Below are 18,022 nucleotides of genomic sequence, written 5' to 3'. Positions count from 1 at the left end.
TCTCTTATTCAGATTTATGTATTTCCTTTAAGATGCAAATTAATAAACTGACCTGTCTGTACCTGTGTGCTGGCAGCATGCTAAAGAGTATCACAGATTATTTACTGACACACCTCTGAGAACTGCAGGAAGAGGAACCAAATCCACATTGCTCCAACAAAAAAGCTTTCTATTTTCTGAACCCCACCCCAAAATAATTGCAGGCTCTTCTTGAATGTCCTTCTGCAGTGTCCTACAGCTCCACCACACAGAGCAGGCTATTGACAAGGCAATCACACCTAAGGGGAGCATTTATCTAAGCTCTGAAACCCTCAGAACTAACACATGCTCTGGAAATTTGATTTTCTCCATAACAGGAGTATAGGTAGATTGACAGAACCAACTGCTTGTTAATAAAGCAGATGGACCTTCAAATATCCAGCACACAAAAACCAGCCCGTGGCCATGTCCTGCAGATAAAACCCCTCAGAGTGTTATTTCCAAGCTGGGAGTGGGATATAAATTCTCAAATAGAGGTCTAAAGATGTCATATGTGAATAATCTATGAAGGACTAACTCAGCCCTCCTGACAATAACAGATTCAAAGGCAGAAATATCCTCAAAATCACATTGGAGGTTTTTAGGAAAGAGTTGAGGAGTAAAGATTGAGAACACTTGCATTCTTCCTTCCTCTTGTGAATGTATTATAGATGAATGTCAGCCTCCAGCAAATCAATCACAGCACCATTCACAAGGTTTAGATTGATATAGGAACACCTAAAAGTTATTTTTAAAGGGCAGTGTGGAGTCAAACTCTGCAGGTTATACCACGAAAAAATAAAGGCAAAAATGAAACGCCTGTGCCACAAGGGAGAATATTTCTGCTTGCTGAGGCTTCACCTTTCTTTTGGCAATAGGACAAAATAGATCAAAGAATATCTAAGTTTATATTAATCCTATTATGTTGCATGCAAGAGTCCTCTTTGTTATCTGTAGATCATTAACAACACCGAGTTCATGATCATTACTTTTATAAACAGCCACATTTCAGTTATTTATCATGAGCACTGGGGAACATCAGAAGTGTCTTAATGCTGAAAGTGACTTTGGATTTGGTGTAGCTTCATTTCAGATGAAGGAAAATACAATTAATCTTATTTTAAATATCTTTCTGTATTATTCTGAAGATGTTCTTGCAGCCCATGCTCCATCTCTGTGTTACAGCAGAGTGAGATAACTCTAGACCAAGTACAGACATTGCCTTACAGTCACATCCCTGCATGTTCTCCAACTCACCAGCCCCTGAACAGAAGAGGAAATATTAGAACAATTAGTGTATAGTAATTGTTTTTCATCTTCCCATTTTGGAAGGACCATAATAAAAACTGGAGAACTGCAGAGCAGAAACTGTCAGGCTGATGGGATAAGGGGTTGACCTATTCCTGCCCAGGAAGGTGTGAGGGAAATCCACTTCAGACTCCTCTCAGGAGCTGTTCAGCCCCATCTGAGGCAGGCTGGGAGATGAAGGACCCAGGAAAGCCTGGTCACATCCACCAGGAGAAGGCTTCCAACCAGGACTTCCACTGGGCAGGATCCTCTGCTCCATCTCCCTCAGCCCTTTGTCTCAGACTGAGCTTGCCTTAATGCCTTCAGCAACTGGGCACAGCTGGCATCCCTCCAAGAGGGGATCCAAGAGGGAAACAAACCCCACACAACCAAAAGGTAGAACACCTAACCAGACAACAGCAAAGAGTACTTGAGCTCAGCTGAATGAATAAAACACACTGAGGATGAAAACCCCACCTCGTTCTGTGTATTGTGGGTGCCAAAAGCAGCTCACAATAAGTTACTTGTGTTATTCTTTTGATTTCCCTCTGAGAGAATGGGACCCACTTCTGGAAATGGTATTTTGAGAGAATTTCACAAATGGGGAAGCGTGCAGAACAGAGTGAAAGAAAAGGAAGAGGCTAGGAAAATTGAAGCTTGAAATAACTGGATTTATTAAAGTTAGCCTAAGAACAGTCTGGATGGTTCTACAGGGGAAAACTCTGACAAGCTCAGAATTCAATAAAAAGCTAAAATTCTCCCCAAGATTTCCTCTCCATTACTCCTCCTGCCCTTCTGCTTTTCATACACACATCTGTAAGTCAATGAAATGGACTCATTATAGGAAATAATTTTATCACTTAGATGTGGCATGTAAATATTGCACTTTCTGCAAACAGGTGTAATGGGCTACAATGCAATTAAAGAAATCAGAGTGAAAATTTATAAAAAATCTCTACCAATTTTATGTACAGATGCATTTGCTGGAAAAGGCATTATTCACTGAATGCAGTTAAAGTGCAGTAAATCGACTTTGAGAAAAATCACAAGACTTTTCAATAAAAAGACAAAATAGCAACACTGCTTAGACAGCAGGTGGTAAAACGAGATACAGGAATGTTCCCCCATATAAAGAAATAAAACAAAACAAAGCTGTGTGATTTTACTGCTCTTTTCCAGCAGAAAAAAACATCCCTAAAGGACTCAGAAAATAGGCTCCTAAATTTGCTCATATGGAGTACCAGAGATGGAAAGGCAAACTTTGAAATATATTACTCAGAAAAACCAGAGAAGGGATGGTGCTTAGTCTTAAAGAATGGATTTTTTTTAAATTTATTTTGAGCTTGTCAATGCAATCTGGGGCCAAGCCACAACACAGCTGGGGGACCACTGGCTGATATAGGATATTTAATTAAATCCAGTAGTTTGCATCTGGAGCAATTTGAGTGGGCATCCTTCAAAAACATTAAGAACCTGTCGGTGGGATACAGAAACCCAAAATGAAAGAAACCCATTATGAAAGGGGGAACTGTGGTGCTTTTAAAATAACACCCATGGGAAAAACTTCTCTTGTGAAAACCGGAGGTAAAAGCTTGAAGATCCCACAGGAAGGTAAGGAATACCTGCTGGACCCCTCTGCAAGGCAGGGGGTTTTTATAAGTGATTCCAATTGCTGTCAGCAGAGGAGCCTGGCAGGATGAGTGGCAGCAACAGGTAAGGCAGTGTGGGCTCAGAAGGGATATTTTTTCTCTGTGCTGGTGCCTTGCACCAAACTCAACTTTACTGGGCTGGAAGAGAGGGATGAGCTCAGAACTCAAGTCAGGGAGTGACCCTCAGGGGAGTGTCCCACATCAGCATGTCACCATTGGGAGCAGGACCCAGCTCAGACAGGCAGCAAGGTTCCTTGCAAGGTGCCCACTCCATGCCATGGGTGCCTGGGCAGCTCCCTGCCCTGAAATGACCAGGGAAGGGATGGCACCCCTGTACCTGGCACTGGTGAGGTCACACCTGGAGTCCTGTGTCCAGTTCTGGGCCCCTCTGTGCAAGAAAGACCTTGAGGGGCTGGAGTGTGTCCAGGGAAGGGAATGGAGCTGGGGAAGGGGCTGGAGACTCAGCCATGGGAGGAGCAGCTGGAATTGTTTAACCTGGAGAAGAGGAGGCTCAGGGGGAACCTTCTCATTCTCCACAACTCCTGACAGGAGGGTGCTGCCAGGGGGAGTCAGGCTCTGCTCCCACGAGGGACAGGACAAGAAATGGCCTCAAGCTGTGCCAGGAGAGGTTCAGGTTGGACATCAGGAAGAATTTCTTCACAGAAAGGGTGGTCAGGCATTGGAAGGGGCTGCCCACAGAGGTGGTGGAGTCACCATGCCTGGAGGTGGTCAGGAAATGACTGCAGATGGCACTCAGTGCTCTGGGGTGGTTGGTAAGGTGGTGAGTGGTAAAAGGTTGGACTCCATGGTCGTGGAGGTCTTTTCCAACCTTAACGATTCTGTGATCTGTAAATCCTTTTCTCTGCAGCAGGATCTGCTTGTCTGTGCTAGCAAAGCCTCACTAAATCAAAATTCCTTTTCTGTGGACTTCACTGCACAGCCAGCCCAGCAGCACAGCTGGATTATGACGACTGTGAGGAGTGTGTTTAGCCCAGAAACTGAGCAAATACCTCCACAAGCATTAAGGACAAGGCAGGCACTCCTAGAACAGTTACCAGCAGGCCTTGTTCATCATGGAAAAGGGGGCAGGATGGAGACCTGGAGCCTCCTGCACCCTGGTGTGGGGATGTTCAGTCTCCAGCTCCACATCCTGCTGTGCTCCAGCACTGCAAAGGCATCTGAAGTGATGCTGAGAGGGTAATAACCCAACAGTGCCTGCAGCAATCCCTCCTGGAGGTGAACAGCAGGAGGCAAGGAGGCTGAACTTTCATGAAAGGAGAGTGTGAAAGGCAGAATCAACAGCTGAGTTGGCCTTTTAGTCAGGCAGCTCCGTTATCAGAGAGGAGCTAGGGAAGCCTGGGGAGGAAGGAGAGGAGGGAAGTGTGAAGAGAGAAGGCAGAACACCCACCTGACAGGAGCTCCCCGGGACTGAGCAGGCTTCAGCATGACGGTGATGGTGGTGTCAGTCTCATTGAGGGGAGAGTCCGTGTCGTACTCGGGCATGGACGGAGCTGCAGCAGAACAGACAACACCTCCATCAGGCACCAGCCACTGCCCTTGGCAGGGGTGGCAGCTGAATGGTACATATAAAATGTTATATTAATATTTGTCAAATGAAAAAATCAAAATACTTCCCGGTGTTATGACCAGAACAATCAAAACTGCTTCAATATTTGTAAGAGCTGAAATGAGGGATGCAGGACTCCAGGGGCTCTCCAAAATGCAGTTTAGTGTATCCAAGAGTTACAGCAGTCCAGGCTGTGGGTGACAGAGCTGTGCCCACAGCTCCAGCTGCAGGCAGGCCTGGAGACCCTTTGGTTTTGGTTACAGTGCATTATTTACTTTTCTTTGCTGAGCATCTTAATCCATAGAACCAATCTATACCTGAACTATTATCTCTAGCCTACCATAACTACTATAATTACCATATTCATGTTCCCATTCTCCAATCACTCACAGTCAGTACATTACAGTTTAAGCTAGAAGTTGTTTTTCAGTTTTCTTGCAGTGGAAAATTCTGAGCCCTTTTTTCTACTTGCCACATTTGCTGACTTGTTTGCCTGTGCTCTCTTCCTGCTTGGTAAAAACCTTCTTTTTTGAGGTGGGTTTATCCTTTGCTCTAAGCCATAAAACCCCTTCTAACTCACACACCCCTTCGCCTCCTTGGTTATCCAGTAAAACTGGCTCAGCAATTCTTTTCTTCTATATCAAAACTTGCTTCCAACTCTATTCCTTCATCAGTCTCTACATTTAAAAATCGTTCTGCTAAGCACACATGTCTGTGAGACTTTCTTGTCAAACTTTCATCCTTCCCAACAAATATTTGTACACTTTTTCCATTCCAATTAAATAGGAATTGGACAATCTTCAAGCTGGCTCCGAAAATCTCCTCTTGAATTTTTAAGATTTAGTAAGGCCTTAAGTATGGCCTTGAGGTGAGGAAAGGAAACTGCATAGACACTATAAAGAAACCCAAACTATTAGGATGAGTGAATCAGTGGCACAGCTAAAAGAACTCATGAATCCTGAATCTTTTTCCCTGCTCTGGTCAGTGGATTTGCCCTCTCACATCTTAAGAGATTTTAATGCACAGGCTTAAAGGTGTGTTCCCTGGATTAGCTGGAGGGTGTGCTAGGTAACACAGAAGATGAAAAGAGAGGAGCACCAATTAGCCAGGTTATTTTTGCACCCAAACCCAGGACATTTTACCCTGGTGCTTAAGTGCTGCTGACTCACCAGGCAGCTGCAGAGATCCCAGTGCCACCCTGGGGCAGTGCCCAGCCATGGTACCCCATCCCTGACATGTTCCCCCCAGCAATACAGAAACACACTGAATAAAAACCCACTCAGCCAAACTCTAGTTTCTCCTGCTTTGTCATCTCCTCTTAGGACCATCCCATGAAAGTAGGACAGCTTTCCTTAGGAAATGTGTTTCACTTATTGCTTCTTCCTTCCCCAGGAGCAGGCATCTGTTTGGGACAAGTTTTACTGCTGAAGACCTGAAGAGACCATGAGGTCAGAGCAGCACCAAATTTCTTACAAAGATGCAGGTTTTGCTGAAATAACTTTAAAGTATAAAGCAAACAGAAGAATTCACACAAGTTCATCTGTAGCTCACAAGGGCAAGCTGCATTGTGGGGGATCCCATATTTAATCCCCTCATAGTGATTTCCACTGTAATCCTGTTTACAATCAGGATTTTTATCTAAATGCCTGAAAACTGTCAAGAATGGGGGCTGCTATTATCAGCTCAGCTGCTGGCTTCCCTGTCAATAAGCTGGGGATGTGTTCAGAGTGAATGCCAACCGCTTAAGAAGGATTTCTCTGGAATAAGGTGCTCTCCATCAAGGGGAAGCAGTGACTCCTTGAAAAGAGACACATCCCCAGGGGTCTTCCACCCCAGAGGTCACTGGAGATCACAGACTGGTTTGATTGGAAGGGATCTTAAAGCTCACCCAGTGCCACCTCTGCCATGGCAGGGACATCTTCCCCTGTCCCAGGCTGCTCCAAGCCCTGTCCAGCCTGGCCTTGGGCACTGCCAGGGATCCAGGGGCAGCCCCAGCTGCTCTGGGCACCCTGTGCCAGGGCCTCACACCCTCACAGGGAGGCATTTCTTCCTAACATCAACCTGCCCTCTGTCAGGTTAAACCATTCCCTTGTCCTGTCACTCCAGGTCCTTGTCCAAAGTCTCTCTCCAGCTCTCCTGGAGCCCCTTTGGGTACTACTGCAGAATGGTTCTACTGCCATGAGCTCCCTCCAGGGGAGCACCCCAGCTCTCCCAGCCTGGCTCAGAGCAGAGGGGCTCCAGCCCTTGGGGCATCTCCGTGGCCTCCTCTGGACTTGATCCAACAGCTCCAGGTCCTTGCTGTGCTGAGCACCCCAGAGCTGGATGCAGAGCTGCAGGTGAGGTCTCATGAGGGTGGAGGAAAGCAGAAAAATCCCCTCCCTCCCTCGACCTGCTGGCCTGGGTGGCACAGCAGGGATTGCTGAGCCCCTGCTCTGGCCAGAAGGGACAGTGCTACAGCACGACCCAGGGCACCCTTAGAAACAAATACACACACTGCTACAGCACAGGGGGCTTTCCATGTGAAAACAGAAATAAAATATGGCCTCACAAGGACATTCCTGTCAGAGCAAAAATCCTTATTCTCCCTAACAACCTCAAGGCTGCCGCTTGGAGCAAATTTAACGGAAATTTTCAAATTATTTGGAAAATGTATCAGAAACTTGAGCATGCAATGAGAGAATCTAATGTCAGAGACGACCCTGATGTTTGCATGGAGTTTGTACCACCTGTTGAGAGCCAGATATTCGGAAGATGGGGGGTAAAAAAGTCAATAAACCAAGCTCAGTATGCATATAGTTGGCACTCATGCAGGCTGCTAACACAATTTGAGTGCTCATGGGATGATAAAACACAAAGAAACTGAAACAGAGGAGAAAAGGGCCCCAAACCATTGCTGTGTTATTTTGTTTCTCTGGTCTCTAGGGAATGGAGAGCACGCTGTGCTGCCCCTTCACAGCAGGGCTGCAGAACCCCCAACAGCCCATGGAGCTGTTTGGACACTTTAATGGCTTTTACTTCAAGTGGTTCAGGGCTTGAGTGCTAAATGGGAAGGGTTCAAACCCCGAGCAGAGGGAGGAGATGTGCTTTGCTTCCTTAAAATTTACCCTGTCACTTACTGCTCACAACTTGCTATTATTAACTGATTTTTGAAATAGGCCAGTGGAAAATCTATACTGTAGTGCAATTTTTCTACAATAACCAGCCATAATTTCAAGCATTACCAGTGTCCTGAATGTTCCAGATGTGTATTTTGGCTTTACTGAAAAAAACTGTTAAAATAGTCCAAAAAATGACAGCTTTTCTCTCTGTTTGAAAAATCTATTTTAGTGCTATCAACTAAATGTTAAAATCCACATATGTCTGCCCAATATCAGCACTAAAGTCCATTTTTTTTTATAACTGCCCTATTTCCCCTTTTTTTCCACACCTTTTTGCCATTGCCTCCTTATTTTAGTACCTTTCATATTCTTATGTGCCTCAAGCCCTCTCTCTGCTCTTACCCATTAAAAAACCCAAGAAAAAACAGCTTTACTCCTTTATTTTTAGTCTCTTTAATTCCATTACCTCATTACATCCATTTTGGTACATCCTGAAAATAAAAACCACATTACAGGAGGGGTTTCCCCAGCCAGGCAGATAATGCTAACAAGAATTACTATAAGGGTAGTTCATTTGTGGAACTAATGATGGTTCTCATTTGAAATGCTCCACAGATATCCAGGGACACTCAGGACACCCACAAATTAACCCCTGTAATTGTAGCCCAAATAAACAAAGGTCAGTGGCTATTTCAGAACTCTTCCCTATGAAACTTGGAGAGACATTAAGCTGAGCATTTTTATCAATTTTATGCATCAGCTTTGAGTCTAAAGCACAAAGCCCTAAATTTTACTTTTCTTTCCTTCTTCTCCAAGGCAGTACCTGAAATCTTGGTGGCAATCCTGGTGGTGATGGGTGGCCCAAAGCCCTTGACTGTGCTGGCTTTGATGGTGAAGGAGTAGGTGGTGCCTGGGTACAGCCCCACAAAGAGGTGATGGGTTTCGTTCCGCAGCTTGAAGACTTTCCCTCTCTGGCTGGACAGGTCAGCACTGGGATCCAGAGACCCAACAGCCTTGTATGTGATCTGCAAAGGAAGAACAAGGACAGGAGGGGGTCAGGGGCCTTCTGCACCTGGCCACTCCCTGCTCTGTCACCTCTCGAGGCTGAGCTGCAAACACAAGGAATTATTTCAGGGTTGTTTCCGAATCTCCCACCAGCTGTTCTGTGTTTGGGTGCTGTCAAACCAACATGGCAATCTTTCCAAGGCTTTGCTCAGGGAAAAACTAATTTCCTCTCTCAGCTAAAGCCTCAGCACAAGCACAACAAAAGATGTAAAGAGTTGCTTTATGCTCCCAAGTGTCACTATAGGACATGAAATAACACAACATGCACACGCAGCTCTCTCAAGGGAAAAAGAGAACTTTTAATTCCTGACTCTAACATTTATAGACTTCCAAAAGTGACACTGGGTTGGAGGGTGACAGTGCCACCTCTCCAATGGCACTGGACAAACCAACAGTCCATCAAATTTCTCCTCCTCCATAAAAGAATGCAAAAAATAAGTTATTTACAAAAAGTGTGTGAGAAAGTTCATGAAGAATGTAAACAAACATAAGAAGGCTTAGAAAAACTAAAAAAATCAGGGCAACATCCAAGCTCAGAACTTCTGTCATCAAACCAGAGCACACAGCATGGCCAGCAGATTTTCACATGAGAATCACCCATGCAGACCCCACAGCTCATGAAAACCCTCAGTGCCAACGTGGGTACGGTTCCTTTGGCAAATCATCTCCTCAAAAGGCAGCTGAAAACAATGGAAGCCTTTTTGTGACAACAAAAGCTTTGGAGGCCTTTTCCTGTGCTACAGAGAAGATGCTGAAGTGAATTAACATGTTTAAATGAAATAAAGATCCCCACATGTTTAGACAAAAGCCCTTCTCTCTGTGGGAACCAGCTTCTGCTGTCCTTTCCCTGCCCTCATTCTGAGCCTCAGAGTGCAGATTTACACAGGGTGCAGGCTCTGGTTTAAGCCAGGTTGAAGCCAGGAGGGCTCCAGACCTGGAGGATGTCCTGAGCACACCTTGAAACCTGCCTGAGCTCAGCATGCTCACCCATGGCAACCCTCCTGATGTACAGACACTTCAAGGGAAACTCATGACTTATTTACCAGCCAATTCCTTGCCTGAGCTCCAAATTCAATCCCCAGGCAGCTCAATTTCAACAGAGCTGTCAATATAATGTACCGTGCTCTGCTGCTCTCCTAACCTTTTTTGATATTATGGGATCCTCACTTATTTGTAATGAAACACTATGAATAAATCAATGTATGTTAATACATGAGCTCTTCAATTTTTTATTAAGGTCTCCACCAGAATCTAATTCCCAGCCTTTCTGAAAGAGCCTTTGAAAATCTTTAAGTCAGTTGCTTCATGACAGGAGGAAAATGTTGCATTTTGAGGAAAAAATAAATATCCAGTGTTTAAAAAGGGAGGCTTTGGTAATAACAAGAGGATAAGAGACCAAGAGTGATGTTACAGACACTAGAGAAGGGTGAGAGCCTGTGAATCCTGTTATTTGGACAGAGGAGAACATTGGACAGAGCTGACATCCAAGATAAGGCAGTGTAACAGAGAAAGGGCATGAATTCCACCAGCAACAAGTACAGAACTCTTAAAGGAATTATAATTAGCTTGCAGGTGATTTCATTGAGAACCAGCTAATTTTTCCAGGAATTACAAACTGGGTTTAAATTTTTACTACATGCCAGATACCTGAGAAAGTGAGACCTCAGAGCATAATGATTCTTAAAACAAACAAAAAAATTAAAAATAGGAGGAAAATCTCTACACCCACTGCTTTTCCCTCAGGAAGTCAAGAACCAGCATGGCATGGGACAGTATTCTGAGAGCTCTTATTGCATCAAGGCACTTCAAGGCAAGGGAATTTGTAGGAAGACCACTGGAATTAAATTGAGAAACAAATACTTAAATCAAGAGACATGACCCTGTCCATGCCATAGCTAAACTCCAGAAAGAAAAATGCATTTAATTTAATGTTATGTAGGAAGGAGCCAATGCAATCTTGTGTGCTCTGTTGGCTCATCAAGAGCTAGAGAAATAGAAATTCTATAAAACTGCAAAGGGGGATCAGCAAAATAGGAATTAGGGGAGAAGAAAGGGAACTTCCTACACCTGGGGCACTGAACAGCACATTCACAGGATGCCCAGGTCAGGCAGTGGCCTAGGCAAAATCAATGGTGTTTATTTTCAAGCACATTATACTGAAGGTTATAAATACAGTGAAAGATGCATTTGTCCTTGATCTCCATCCATATAAATAAATGTATTTTGCTACCTTCAGCAGTTCTATAATCATTACAGAAATAGTTATTTTTCCTTATTAAAAAAAAAAATTAAAATTCAAAAATCCCTATCCCCTTAAGGGAAAAAGAGCTACAAAAGCTTTCAAAAAGAAAGAAAGAAAAAAACCTAAAGAAAAAAGCAACTCACTGATTTAAAACAAACAAACAAACCCAGTCTTTCTTTTTCTGTGGACTGTAGCAGAGAATGAGTACAAGGGACCTCCAAACAACCTGGGTCAAGTGACAAGTAGCAGAGAAGGAGGAAAGAGCACTTGAGACAATGTCCCCAATTTGATATTGTAGTGTGGGTCAATTTTCAGAGCAGCTGCTCACTCAAAACAGACTTCAGGATTTCCCAGGGCTACTTTCAGGATATATAAACTCCAGCAGAGAGATCTGTGGCACAGCCAAGTGAGATTTTACCTTTTCCACAGCAGTCTCTCCCAGCAGACACAGACCTTGTTAAACCAGGTGGCGTGGGGACATTCAGAGCCACCCTTGTCCCCAAAACTGAATATTTGACTTGAACACATTAACAGTACCTGGATGCAGCACAGAGAATAGAAACATAAACAAAGGTTGTGTTTTACTAAAAACACAGTGCAAAGCTGTGCACCTGTCCAGGGTCACCCAGTCCAGCAGCAGAAATATTTAGGGGTGGATAAATGCAAATGGTGCAGAAACAGCCACCAATTCTTGCTCTCATCAGGGCTGAGCTCTGCTTCCCTCCAGGAGGGTTCAGAGTGACTGGAGTGGGCAGGAAAGGGGACACAGACACTGCCAGGAGAGCCCTGGGCTGAAGGGGACACACAGACACTGCCAGGGGAGCCCTGGGCTGAACGGGACACACAGACACTGCCAGGGGAGCCCTGGGCTGAAGGGGACACACAGACACTGCCAGGAGAGCCCTGGGCTGAACGGGACACACAGACACTGCCAGGAGAGCCCTGGGCTAAAGGGGACACACAGACACTGCCAGGAGAGCCCTGGGCTGAAGGGGACACACAGACACTGCCAGGGGAGCCCTGGGCTGAAGGGGACACACAGACACTGCCAGGGGAGCCCTGGGCTAAAGGGGAACAGACCTGCCAGGAGCCGGTAAGGGACACACAGACACTGCCAGGAGAGCCCCTGGGCTAAAGGGGACACACAGACACTGCCAGGAGAGCCCTGGGCTAAAGGGGACACACAGACACTGCCAGGAGAGCCCTGGGCTGAAGGGGACACACAGACACTGCCAGGAGAGCCCCTGGGCTAAAGGGGACACACAGACACTGCCAGGAGAGCCCTGGGCTGTGTGCTCTCCTCTGGGAGGACTCTCCTCACCACCACGAGGACCTGATGCTCTCCAAGCTGCCATTTATAAAACCAGGGCTTCTACACTCTTCTAACTCCTGTGGATTTCTGCAATTGCTGAGTGCTGCTGCTGCTTAAGCAGCCAAACCCCAGGTGAAGCAGAGGAAGCAGCCCTGGAAACAGAGCTGTCCACTTGGAAAAGAAGGCAAACTCTTCCAGCTCAGCACAAACCAAACAAATAACCAATCATTTTTCTCTTCCAGGCGAGCTACCTGCTGTTTTTCAGCTCTGAGTGCTGCCCTGAGTGTGGATCCACAGCTGAGAGCTCTGTCTCAGCCTCATTCCCCTCTGGAGCTGCAGGCACAGTGACAGCAGCTGCCACTCCAGCTGCAGCCACAGCTGGCCCTGCCAGCAGCGTGTCCTGGGGCTGGCCTGGCACACAGCCCTGCTCTGCCACCCTCCTGTCAGCTGGGCACTGGGATTTCCCTCTGGAATAACCCACAAGTGCCACACTCCTGGGTTTGTGTGCACCCATGGCTCTGGGTGGGAGGATTTCTCCTACAAAAATCAATGTATCACCTCTCTGTTCATTCCCAGGTGTGCTCCACCAATTGTAGACAGGTAAAAGAAAGGCACCAAGGAGTTTCCAGTCTTCTCCACTGATTTAAACTCAATTTTCTGAAGCATAAGGAATTTCAAGGAATCAGAGGGTGAAAAATTTTTGAAAATGTCCTGGGGCTGGCCTGGCACACATCCTCCTGTCAGCCAGGGGCTGGGCACTGAGATTTCCCTCTGGAATAACCCACAAGTGCCACACTCCTGGGTTTGTGTGTACCCATGGCTCTGGGTGGGAGGACTTCTCCTACAAAAATCAATGTACCACAAAAATCAATGTATCACTTCTCTGTTCATTCCCAGGTGTGCTCCACCAATTGTAGACAGGTAAAAGGAAGGCACCAAGGAGTTTCCAGTCTTCTCCACTGATTTAAACTCAATTTTCTGAAGCATAAGGAATTTCAAGGAATCAGAGGGTGAAAAATTTTTGAAAATGTCCTGGGGCTGGCCTGGCACACAATCCTGCTCTGCCACCCTCCTGTCAGCTGGGCACTGGGATTTGCCCTCTGGGATAACCCACAAGTGCCACACTCCTGGGTTTGTGTGCACCCATGGCTCTGGGTGGGAGGATTTCTCCTACAAAAATCAATGTATCACTTCTCTGTTCATTCCCACTGTGCTCCACCCATTGTAGCCAGGTAAAAGGAAGGCACCGAGGAGTTTCCAGTCTTCTCCACTGATTTAAAAGCAATTTTTTGAAGCATGAGGAATTGCAGGGAATCAGAGGGTGAAACATTTTTGAAAAACCATGGAAATTTCCGACTCTGGAGTAATTTATAAAAGCACAAAAACATGTCTGGAGAAGAAATATGGCACTTCTCTGGAAGAAGGATGCTGGAAAAAACACCTGTCTTGTGGTTTGTATGCTGAATATTTATCTTAATTTCTTGTTCCAAGTGCCAAAGCATTTCATCACAGAACAAACAAGAGATTCTAATCTAAAAAATAAGATGACTCAATTGCTCAAAAGCAGCTGTTCTAAAATATTTTAAATAATCTATTTTAAAGACAAGCGGAGCTATCCAATATTTCTGTATTCTAAACAAAAAAAGAGAAACATTATTAATTTAAAAGCTTAAAAGCACAGACAGAAAACTAACAGAAAAATACCCAAAAATATATTTGAAAATACAATTCTGATTAGAAATATTGAATATATTTATTTTCATGCTGATGCAGAAGAAACGAAAATACAAATATGAGGAAATTTCTCACAAGACTGAAACTCTATGGTTTTTAACCACCTTCCTGATCTCCCTGCAGGCCAGGCACTGTCCTAAGTGGAAAGTTGTCTTTGCTCTGCAAATTGGAATGTCTGTCCAGGGTTCCCAAAGGGAATGGAGAGTTGACACACCAGCTCCTGGGGAAGCTGGTGGTCCCAAGGAAAATTTTAGTGGCCAGTGCTGCTACGGATCTAAACACAGCAAAATTGAGCAAAGAAATAGATATTAAAAAATGCTAAATCTCCTTGGAATCTCCTTCACTGAGTTAATTAAATGCTTCTAATACTGAAGCAATAAAAGCAGTAAATTTGAAAAACATCAAAAAGGCAAGTGGTGAAGGAAGTCAGAAGAATAAAGAACAGCAATTTTCCCACCAGCACAAGAGGGGCAGAGCACTCAGCCTGGGGCTCTCCCAGCTGGGCAGGAGGGATGGATTCAGGAGGTGCTCAGGTGCTGAAACCCCTGGTCAGCTCTGTGTAAAATTTGGTTACATGAGTCCAAATTCTTTGCAAAACATAAAACAGGCCAACAGTACAAGTTTGAGTCTCCTGGAAAGTACCAAAAAAGGCTTTATAATGTCCAGGTGTTCAGTGATGCATAATTGCTGTGATAGATTGGGGAATAAAATAAGAGAAGATCAGCATAAAGGAGTAGGCTGGTGAACAAGTTCACTCCTGGTTGTTATTTAAGCAACCAATTCCAGTGCACTCCAGTCCCTATTAACCAGGGGCACCCTCTCTTATTCCATCTTTCTCTCTGTTTTTATCCACTTTAAAGCTCTGAATATTAACTCTTTTAAATCACTGAGCTATGGTAACAACCCCAGAGATGTAGATGCAATACTGAGAGCACAAGCACAGCTCTTCTCTCCTTCCCAGAGCCCAATTTAACACAATTTTCTGGGGAGATGTGAACACTTTGCTAACTGTCATCATCTGTGACTGCACAACTTCTCTTACAAGGACATAAAACTTTCATGAGGAAGGGAGCAATGATAGCAGAGGTATTAACTAAAATAGGAAGCACAAGTTTATTTACCACTGCAAGAGAGAAAACACAATTTTAAAAATAACCTGCTTGGATTTTTCAAAACTTCAGTGATCAACAAACAAATGCACAAGTCTGGAGAATTTTACTCCTTCTTTGCATGGTGGAGGAAGAAAGTGCTTTGTCTTGTGCTCTCTAAATTAGAAATGCCAGCAAGAGTTGAAAATCAGAAGCTAAAACAAAAATCCCTATAGGAAAAAAAAATGGTACCTATTGTTAAAAATGTGGTAATTAAACAGGGAAATTAATTAAACAGGGAAATAGACCATCAAGAGACATGATGAATTAACTTTGGGTTTAGAAGTTCATTTGGAGGAACCTACAATGGCATGAGCATGAGGCCCTAAGCTTGATACAAGAACAAACATGACAAAGATCTCATCACTCCACTGTAATGGCCCTTCTTGCCCCAAACTACTAAATTCCTCAGGGAACCCAGGATGGCTGTTCAGACTCTCTTTAATCCTCTTAAATAAATAAATTAACAAGGCAGAATATTCTGCTCAAATCAGGGCTGATAGATCCATTTAGCCTGCCCATACATTTGGTACATATGAGTAAGAATTCAGCCTGATGAATAACAGAGTTGTCAGGATTTTGTGTGTTCATAACCTTAAAATTGAAGGCAGAACGCTCCAATGTCTCAGGATTGAGAACTTGCCTGTCAAGGGGGAAAAAAAAAATATGTTCATATGTTTCTTCCCACAGCAATTGATCCTGGTATGCAGACCACTTTATCTTATATCTTTTGCCATACAGAATTAATCAGCCCCAGCCAGCAGAATTTTGCTCTCTACAGCCATATCCACCATTAAACATTAGGACTTCAGGCTTCCCCTCTGATTTTAGCAATTGCAGCCTGTTTCAATGCAAATGGTAAGTACTGCTGTTAAATCACACACTACTTTGTGGGTACATTATACAACCTTATATCTATTTTCCATTTTAGTGACAGCCTGCATAGCAGTTTGGGGAAGGCATTTGAAGCCTATAAATCCATTGCATTATTCCCCTACATTGCCACTGCTGTTTGATGTGCCTGTCTCTATAAAACAGCCAGTTCTGCCTCTCCACACCCCTCCTGCAACCCTCCCAACTGGGGATGATCTGGAGCTGACAGAGAGCTGCACTAGCTCTCTCTATATTTTAAATAAGTTTTTTCCTCCTCTTTTTCACTCAGCAATGCCTCAAGACTAAAACAATCTCTGGCTATGGACAAGAGAGGAGGCAGGACAAGGAAGCTGACACAGCCACTCCATGCATGAGTGCCAAGGTCAGGAGCAGGGTCTGCAGGGACACCCTCACTGCTGACTGCCCCTTTACTGAGCTAGAAGAAAAGGCAGATTTTCCTGACTTCTTGCTGCTTTCTGAACTCACTCCTGCCTTGTGAAGCAAGACCTGGCATCAAGACCATTTTTATCCCTCAGTTCTTATCACACCAAGCAGCACACAGGGCACAAGGAGGTGGACTGCCCTGGGAATAAGGATCCCAGAGACTGTCACAGATGTCAGCTCCTCCAGCCCTGCTCAGCAAGCAGGAGGCAGCCTGTCCATCCAGCCAGAAAATCCCACTGTCTGCAGTTCCTCCCACACCAGGGCTGGGCCCAGCTTCCCCTGCCCCATGGCACTGTGTCCTGCCACCAGGTCCCACCTGTCCCATTGCTGACTGCCCTGCTCAGCTGATGGAAAAGCTGGGACCAAACCACTGAAACAGCAAAGCTGCTGCCATCCCAGAAAAGTAAAGCTGCAAAACCAGCCCCAGCTCTAATTCCTTTCTTATTAAAGTGGAGCCTTCTGGAGAGGGACTTCTCACAAGGGCATGCAGTGATAGGTCAGGGGGAATGATTTAGGTTTGATATTGTGAAGAAATCTTCACTATAAGGGAGGAGAGGCACTGCACAGCTGCCCAGAGAGTTTATGGACACACCATCTCTGGATGTGCAGAAATCTAAAAATGGACAGGGCTTGGAGCAACCTGGTCTAATGGAAGGTGTCCCTGCCCATGGCAGAGGGTAGAATGAGATGAACTAAGGTCCCTTCCAACCCAAACCATTCTGGGATTCTGTAATTCTCCTTTTGAGAACCACTTAGGTCCCAGTTGCATAATCCTGTCTGGAGCTGGAGTCACTTCCATTTACCCAGATGACACCTAGGCAGGCTCAGCTGTGAGCAAGCCTGACTTAGTGGTGTTTGAATCCTCCTTAGAGCAGCCTTAGGAATGCTCAGTGCTCAGCTGCCAGAGCCCAGCTCCAGTGCCCTCTCACCCCACACAGAGCAGAGCAGCTCTGTCAGTGCCAGGCTGTGCTCCTGCCCAGCATCTGCAGCCCCCAGGAGCTTTCCCCTGTGCCTTGCCATGCCACAGAGCTGGCACAAGACTTCACAAACAGATGAGGAAGAGTTTTGTCACAGGCCAAGTGTGCTTTTCCAGGGCTGGAAGACATTCTGCAGTTCATAAGAGTGCAGAGATAAGGGAGTCAGGTATCAGCAGAGAGCTGGATGTGTTTCACAGGGTTCAGCACTGCAGATGGAGGGAGGGGAAACTAACTGCAAGGCTTCATGATTGAAAACACCTCAGGAAACAATAGGCTATTTAGTTTTAAATCTTGCCTTACATATTCCACTCCATGCTCTAATAAAGCCTACAGGAAAACTTCATTTTTCCCCGTATCCCAAAAATAAACACAAATCAACTGATGCATTCAAGTCTGACAGAAATATCCTTGAACTCAAAGTTATACAAACATATCCATTCATTTCCCTAGCTGCTGCCTCAGGGAAGCACTGTTCCTCCAGCCAGGTGTTAAGATGCCACGTGCAATGGGAGTTAACCACAAAAAGGACTTTTATCACAGTATGGCTTGGCTTGGAAACCACCTTAAACATCATCTTGTTCCAAATCCACTGCAATGGGCAGGGGCAC

The 18,022-nt window shown here is 45.1% G+C and overlaps 1 protein-coding gene across 1 annotated transcript in view; it reads right to left on the bottom strand.

The window, feature by feature from the left end:
• Nucleotides 1-18,022, bottom strand: part of PTPRT (protein tyrosine phosphatase receptor type T) — a 473,718-nt gene that overhangs the window by 115,512 nt on the left and 340,184 nt on the right. Inside the window, exons 10-11 of the mRNA XM_050982229.1 lie at nucleotides 8,443-8,644; nucleotides 4,363-4,465 (exon numbers count right to left, since the gene is read on the bottom strand). Of these exons, the coding sequence (XP_050838186.1) occupies nucleotides 4,363-4,465; nucleotides 8,443-8,644 (305 nt within the window). The remainder of the gene's footprint in view (nucleotides 1-4,362; nucleotides 4,466-8,442; nucleotides 8,645-18,022) is intronic.

The sequence above is a fragment of the Serinus canaria genome, chromosome 20 (assembly GCF_022539315.1).
Source record: "Serinus canaria isolate serCan28SL12 chromosome 20, serCan2020, whole genome shotgun sequence".
In the NCBI taxonomy this organism is placed as follows: Eukaryota; Metazoa; Chordata; class Aves; order Passeriformes; family Fringillidae; genus Serinus; species Serinus canaria.
Note: the sequence above shows the minus strand (reverse complement) of the source record. Positions and strands in the feature narration are given on the sequence as shown.